The 7,724-nt window shown below is 48.0% G+C and overlaps 1 protein-coding gene across 1 annotated transcript; it reads right to left on the minus strand.

The window, feature by feature from the left end:
* Nucleotides 1-704: 704 nt before the first annotated feature.
* Nucleotides 705-1,647, minus strand: LOC125512860. The gene has a single exon (XM_048677932.1). It carries the CDS (start codon nucleotides 1,575-1,577, stop codon nucleotides 1,023-1,025), a length of 555 nt encoding a protein of 184 aa, XP_048533889.1. The 5' UTR covers nucleotides 1,578-1,647; the 3' UTR covers nucleotides 705-1,022.
* Nucleotides 1,648-7,724: the final 6,077 nt, after the last annotated feature.

Genomic DNA, 7,724 nt, shown 5'->3' on the forward strand with positions numbered 1-7,724 from the left:
TGAAACTCAACATGTGATGGGAACAACCAAATTGAGCCTTATAAAATGGAAAAACTAAAATTTTAAGATAAGCTCTATAAACCGAAAAGGAGGGAGTACCACCGATTTTCCAACACCATCTTCCTTCCTGTGCAATTTAAGATTTGGGAGGGGGAATCCCAACCGCTACGCGGTCCCTCATGCCACTGCTTTGAAAGAAGAGTAAAATAGCAAGGTTAAAATTGATATATCCTCAGTTCATCAGTTGAGCGCGCCATGAAACTTCGACAGAAATTTCTTCAGCATCGAGGGATTTCCCTCGTGAGCTGCAAATTGTTGGCCTGATCAAAATACTTATTTTAGTACAATAGTACTTAACAAGCAGGGAAAGAAGAAGAAAAATCCTCGGTTCATCAGTTGTGCGCGTCATGAAGTTCCACAGAAATCTCGTCGGAATCAGAGGATTTCCGCCGTGCTGCAAGTTGTTGGCCTGATCCGGCAGGCTGGGAGCACGCACGGGTGCCGCGTGACGGGCGCAAGCGACGGCCAGACGCCACTGATCCTTTCTCGAGCTTATCCGAATCCGAAACAGAGGCGACACGCATCCACACTCCAGAAACAGAAACATAAGCAGAAAGTGGTTCGGCAAATCATCCATGATCCATGGATGGATAAGCCTCCCGTCCCGGAACAGATCAGATGCATGTACAGTATTTGTCTACAATTTGTGACTCGTTGTATTGATGTATATCCAGAACCAAAATCAAGGGCTATACACAGCTAGCGGACAGAGAGGAGAGAGCTCACTCTATGTACAAGTGGAGCACAGACGACGAACTCACTCTATGTGCAGCAGAGTGGAGAGGAAGAAGAGGCTCACTGTATGTACAGTATCTACTGGCTAGCTAATTGACCAGCCCGGAATCGAATTGGGTCTTAAAACTCCAACTGATCCCACCGATCTTCCTTCTATACAGCGATCGGAATTATTCGGGGATTTCCTTTCCTATGTACAGTTTGTGCAGCATGTGCGTATCTTGCTGCTATGGTATGTCGATGATGTTGTTGTTTTTACTGGTTGCTGCGGCCGGCCATGGAGGCGGCGGAGAACCGGTAGGCCCAGCGTGGAACTGCTCCACCGCTCGCTTCCAGTACTGCAGCTGCTGCACCGCGTGGGACGACACGAGCGCCTTGCGCGCCCAGTGCCCGCTCCCCATGGGAACGCGCTGCGCCAGCCCGCTGTATGAGCGTCTAGAGCAGCCGCTGCCGCTGGGGGCGAGCTGCGTGAACGGGCTCGCCGTGCGCTTCGATGGCGGCGAAGGCGGTGAGGCGGGCTTGGTGCTGCTGCCAGCGTGGGCCGCCTGCTTGCGTTCCTTGTGGAGGCTGCAGCGGAACGAGCCGGGGTGGTTCGTCGGGGAGCACATGCAGGACCGACGGACCTTGGCAGTGGGGGAGGAGGGGGGAGATGAGACGCTGACGGACTTGACCGGCGAGCCGGCGTCGGAGAGCTTGACACGGGAGAGCGAGGCGGGTTGGTAGTTGGGAAAGGGGCTCAAAAGGACAGGGCCGCTGGGCCGAGATGCAACCACCATTGACATGATGTGATGATGAGATATTAGAGAGGTGGACTCCGGCGGTGGCTTTGGTATGTGAGTTGAGCTCCGGTTGTTCGGTACCGGTTTGGGTAACCAGAGATGGGAGCCTGTTGGCCGCAATTTATAGGCCGGGAAGGTGCAGTTTGGTAAATTTTGGGCGTTAAGAACTGTGGAGTCTGGCCGAGTTAAAATTAAAAGGGAATCGTTTGGCACCAGCGCACCGGCCGAAGCTTCGGCCGATCCCGTGTCGCCGCTCGATCACAGCGACTAGCCCCAAAAAGAATCGGGCAATCCACGTTTTCATTGTTTTTCTATTGGCCCATCACGTGGCCTTGGCCCACCACGGCCGCTCGTCCAGCTTTTCTCGTTCAGATTTCTTCTTATCTTCAACGTTACCCTTTGTTGGGTCATCACATGCTGCTGCATGTTGCGACCATAGTGATTGCATGTTGCAACCAATGATATTTTTTGCTGCATCGACTCATGGTGGAGCTACGACCCGCGACGACAGGGAAAACGATTTTTTGCTGCAATTGTAATCGGATTTTGCTACAAGCGATGAGAAAATTTGCTAGATCAATTCATGGCAGAGGTGCGACTTGGGACGACGACGACGACGATTTTTTGCAGCAACTGTTGTTGTCTTTTTGTGAGCGTTTTTTTTGCTACATCCATTTTTTATGATGATGACTGGTGGCCCCCGTTCGTGCAACCCTATGCAACAAGCGTCGACGGTGGTAAAAAGCTTCAACCAGCATAGGAAAAAGTTTCAACCGACGCGAGAAAAAGCTTCAACGGGCACGCGGCGATGGGGATGCGGGCGAGATTTGCTGGAACCGACCTTCGACAGAGCTACATGCTACAACCACATCGCAAAGTGCTACAACCAGCTCCGCACACTGCTACAATTGGCACTGCATTTTGCTTCATCGCATAAACGACATCTCGGTGTTTTTGCTACAATCGATGGCACAACTTGCTACATCCAACGTCGTGTTTCGCTACGAACCAGCCCCCCGCACTGCTACAACCGGCATCACATTTTTCTTCATCATACAAAATGTCATAGTGGATTTTGCTACAATCAACGTCGCGTCTTGCTACATCCAATGTCATGTTTTTGCTAGAACCGGCACAACGAGCTAGAACCAGGTCTCAAATTTGCCGGAACTGGCGAGCCGAGTTGCTACGACGGTCAGCAGCCAGCTCAGAAGCTGAAAACCGGCGAGACTAGATGCTACGAGCGGCGAGGTGGAGCTTAGCGACGAGCTTCAAATGGAGGCGACCGGTGCTGCAACCAGCGGGGATTTGAGCTCGAACCGGCCGACAAAATGGCTGCATCCAGCGTGGATTTTTGCTACCAGAAACAAGGCGTGTTCCAACCGGCATCAGGCATAATGCTGAAAGCTTCAACCGGCAAGGAAAAAGGCTTCAACCGACATAAAAAAAGCTTCAACCATGAAAAATCATAAACAAAAAAAGCTTCAACCCATGCAAAAAATCTTCGACTTGCGTGGCAAAAGCTACAACCGGTGTGTAAAAAAGCTTCAACAGGCGAAGGACAAAGCTTCAACCATGGGAAAAAGCTTCAATGGGGTGGGAAAACAGTTTCAACCATGGAAAATATCTTACGAGTGACGCCGGAAAAAGCTTCAACCGCTGTGTGAAAAAGCTTCAACCGTTGAATGAAGAAGTTTCAACGATGGAAAAGCTTCAATGAGCCTGGAAGAAAAGCTTCAATCGTGGAAAAGGTTTCAACCGGGAAAGAAAAAGCTTCAACCGACAAGGAAAAAAGCTTCCACCAGGCGGCGGCGTGATGACGATGTGCGAGCGGGGAGACGTGGCTGACGGCATGGCGGTGCCACGACGGCGGCGGTTAATTGCTGCAACGACGAAGGGGTCGGGCGTCTTACGACGACGGCGTTGCTACAGACGAGGGCGGGGTGCTGCTATGAGGTCTTTCGCTCGAACCATCAAGCACGGGTGTTGCGAGGATGACGATTGGCGGCGGCGATGGTGACCGGAGACGAGGATGGCCGGTGACCAGCGGCGAGGACGCCCGACGAGGACGCGGGAGCACGCGTGGTCGGGGTATGGCGACCTGCGCAGGGAAGGGAAGGACCTGCGTGAAGGGAGTGAATCGAGGGAGGAAGAAACACGACCTGGGGATAAGAATCCAATGGCTTGAGGGCCCAATCCGACGGCTAGGGCGCGACCGGACGAAAGTTTAGGCCGGCGCGCCGGCGCCTATCAGGGGAGCAACTAGTTAACGAGCGCTCCTTCGGAGCGCTCGTAATGAGCGGTTCGGGAGCGCTCCACGTGTGACAAGTGTCGCGCGCGAATCGCTCCCGCAAGGGAAAACCAGTTGCGCGGTTGGTTCCTGGTTTTCCCTTTCCGGTTTGTGGTTTGGTGCGTTTTGCAGTTTGACCCTCGAACTACCTGAATTTTCTGTTTTCCCTTTCCACGCGAAAACACAAAAAAAAAATACCGGTTCGCGCCGTTGGTTCCCTTTTTCCCTTTCCCGTTTCCCTTTTTGTTCCCATTATATTTCCGGGTAATGGAGATTTATGGGGTAGTTACGGGCGGGGACTACCAACACTATCAAATGTCACCTTTCAAGTAAAGAAAAAAGCAACTTTTTAATGTAAAAAAGCAGTCTCCAGAATCATTCAATCGTGCGGCGCGTTGTACGTCGTCGTGTGGCACGGCACCTCCGGTGCGAGGGAACCTCCGGCTCGCCTTCGGCTCGTTTAATTTTCATAAACATCTTGAAGGGGGGGCATAGGTCGAAGTGTGTGTTGGTTGTGCGGCGTGCTGGTTCGTGCGGCGTGTTGTACGTCGTCGTGTGGCACGGCGCCTCCGGCGCGAGTGAACCTCCGGCTCGCCTTCGGCTCGTTTAATTTTCATAAACATCTTGAAGGGGGGGCATAGCTCGAACTGTGTGTTGGTCGTGCGTCGTGTGGCACGGCGCCTCCGGCGCGAGGGAACCTCCGGCTCGCCTTCGGCTCATTTAATTTTCATAAACATCTTGAAGGGGGACATAGGTCGAAGTGTGTGTTGGCCATGCGGCGTGCTGGTTCGTGCGGCGCGTTGTACGTCATTGTGTGGCACGCGCCTCCGGCGCGAGTGAACCTCCGGCTCGTTTAATTTTCATATACATCTTGAAGGGGGGCATAGGTCGAAGTGTGTGTCGGTCGTGCGGCGCGTTGGTCGTGCGGCGTGCTGGTTTGTGCGACGCGTGTTTAATTTTTATATAGCAGGTTGTGCTGAAGGGACGGGTTTGAAGCATGTGTTTGAAGCATGTGCTGAACGTTGTGCTGAAGGCACGGGTTTGAAGTAATTGCAGTCACGTCTGTTTGCGAGCTAGGTTTGTGCGTGCATTCACATGTGTGTATACTATGATGGCATTGGTATGTTGCCTGTGGAGGCACGGGTTTGAGGCATGTGAAGTCACGTGTGTGTAGGAGCTAGCCACGGTTGAGGCGTTCTTGGTATGTGTGTGTGTGGATATTGCTCGGAGGCATGGTGACCCAGGGTTTGGTGGCACAAAGGCCATTTCACCTCTGGTGCCACGGGAGGGTGGTCTCCAGAGTCACGCGTAAGGCTATGTGTGTGTGGATATTGCCCGGAGGCATGGTGACCCAGGGTTTGGTGGCACAAAGGCCTTGTCACCTCTGGAGGCACGGGAGGGTGGTTTCTAGAGTCACGCGTAATGGTATGTGTGTGTGTGGATATTGCCCGGGTGCATGGTGACCCAGGGTTTTGTGGCACAAAGGCCTTGTCACCTTTGGAGGCACGGAAGGGTGGTCCCAGAGTCATGCGTAAGGGTTCGTTTTGGGAGTCAGTGTTGTCGTACAAATAAGAAGAGGCATTGTTGTTTATAGTTTACTGGCACTCTCTGATGATGTAAGAGGCAGTGTTATCGAAATACTTCTCTTTTCAACATGAACACGCAATTTCTAAATACATTACATAGAAATGTGAGTTATTGATAATTTTTTTGTCACGTCTAGATAGAATTAGCCTCGCGGGCTAAATCAAAAGTTTTAGTCTTCATTTTTGCTCAAGATCTTGCTAATCTCGTCACCCATTTCACTAGCTTTGACTTGATTCATCTTGCTACTTAAGAGAATGTACATTGCCTCTGCCCTCCAATCTTCGACCTCATCCTGTGAAGTTTTGCCGAGAAGAGAAGTATATTATTAGAGTTTGTGCATATAAGTTGTTTATAAGTAAATCTATATAAACTTACTGTCAAATCTTCCAGGTCTTGGACAAACTTTTCACCATTGTAGATGAATGCAATCTTTAAAACAGCAAATGTTGATTCTCCCTTTTCTACCACTGGAACATCTTGCACGGTATGAATCTGCCATCTTGTACCCTTGGGAGTCATTGTTTGTCCTAGTATGGTGTTGAAGACTTCTTTAAACCTAGGTACCTGGGAATATTGCATTTTGTAATTAATTGTTTTTATATTGCAACTTGTAAAACTAAAAAAATTGTTTGATTACGATTGCCAACTTATGAACATGATATTCCTGATACTGTCTTTCTCTTTCTTTTTTAGCATCTTCATTTTCCTGAAGAACTTGACTTGCTTCTTTTTGATCCAATTTACCTACGTCTATCTTTTCTTTCTCAAATTCCTCTGGAGTCGTTTCTCGAGGATCAATAATGTGAACTTTGTTTTTGTATTTGTCCAGCACATATAGTACATAGCGGTCATCCTTCTCCATTGGAATGAATATCTGCGTACAAAATACTTGTTGCTTAGATGACAGTTTAATATAAAGTAATTTAATAGAACGCATATTTTGAGATTTTGTCGTGGAGGAAAGGGTTGTTACCATGTTTGCTGTTGAGAGCTTTTTCCGTTGATTTCCCTTGAGATACATGGGAACCAGCTGATTCTTTCTTTTTTGCAATTCATTCTTAAATTTTTTAATACCAGTTTTGTGATGCTTTAAATCCAATATATGCTGCAAACAATAATTATGATGAAAAAAACTTTTAGAAAAAAGAGCTGTGTAACAATATAAAAAGAGTAGGTGTTGCAATATAGACAAGATTTTGCTTTTTAAAATTTTACCTCTGCAAAGTTTGGGCCTAATATTACTCTATCACTTTGTTTTGAATCTTGTTTGCTTTCCCAGATTTCTGCTATGTCATCGAGGACCCTTTTTTCATATGATGTGGTATGTTCGTCTGTGCTGGTCTTGGACCAAATACTGCCTTCAGCTGGGCTCCAGTAAGTTGCGTGCTTTCACTGTCCCTGCGGATGCGCCTAAATATAGTTTTGCTGCGACAGGGAGATTAAATAATTTTGGAGGTCACGGTCAGTGAGAAACAGATTTTTACATTATTTTTGGCCTCTGTCCAACTATATTTGAGGTGCAATAGAAAACAACTAACTTTTTGTATTCTTCCTGCCAGCTGTCTCTCATGACTAGATGGAAGATGTTGGATGCCTCCGTTGTGTGTTGGAAGTAATGAGAATGTTTTGGGTATGGACTGATGCTTCGTCTTTTGTCCCTTTTAGTTTCATCTGTTTCTGTCAGCGGAAGCAGATATGTAATATGTAAGCTCTTGTGATACGGAAGACATTGGTGAACCGTGGGATGGGTAGGTTATTACAAAAAAAAGATAAGTAGAAATGATTTTCTTACCTTTGTTGGTGTAAAAGAACTTCGAAGTTTCTGGTTTGAATTCTTTGATTCTTCCAGGTATATCCTCGCACTTTACTTGGTTTGTTTCACCAAATATGGCTGTAAAAAGGAACTCTGGTTTCCACTCAGCATCTACATTTCTTTGCTGCATGGAGGTCATTGGATATTCTTTTATTTTTCTTTCATGAGATAATTGAAGTATTCAAGTAGTGGTGCTTGTAAAAATTAAAATTATTGCTCTCGTACTATTCACTTACATCGAAATCCTCATCATCTTTTATGAGATCAATGCCATTCCAGTATTTTGCAAATTGAACCATGAAGTGTCCGCATTGGGTACCCTGCTGTTTTGGCACGCAAACTCTGTTAGGTGTTTCTGCTATCCTCGACCAGTTCGGTTCGCCATTGGCTCGTAGCTCCGCTTCGCCGTAATGCTTCTTCATGAGTGCGTGCATCCTTTTAATCTGTGATTATGGTTTGG

This window comes from Triticum urartu, chromosome 6, assembly GCF_003073215.2.
Source record: "Triticum urartu cultivar G1812 chromosome 6, Tu2.1, whole genome shotgun sequence".
Classification (NCBI taxonomy): Eukaryota; Viridiplantae; Streptophyta; class Magnoliopsida; order Poales; family Poaceae; genus Triticum; species Triticum urartu.

Excerpts from the sequence above, each read along its gene's own strand:
- LOC125512860 (XM_048677932.1), bottom strand. The coding sequence starts at position 1,577 with ATGTCAATGGTGGTTGCATCTCGGCCCAGCGGCCCTGTCCTTTTGAGC.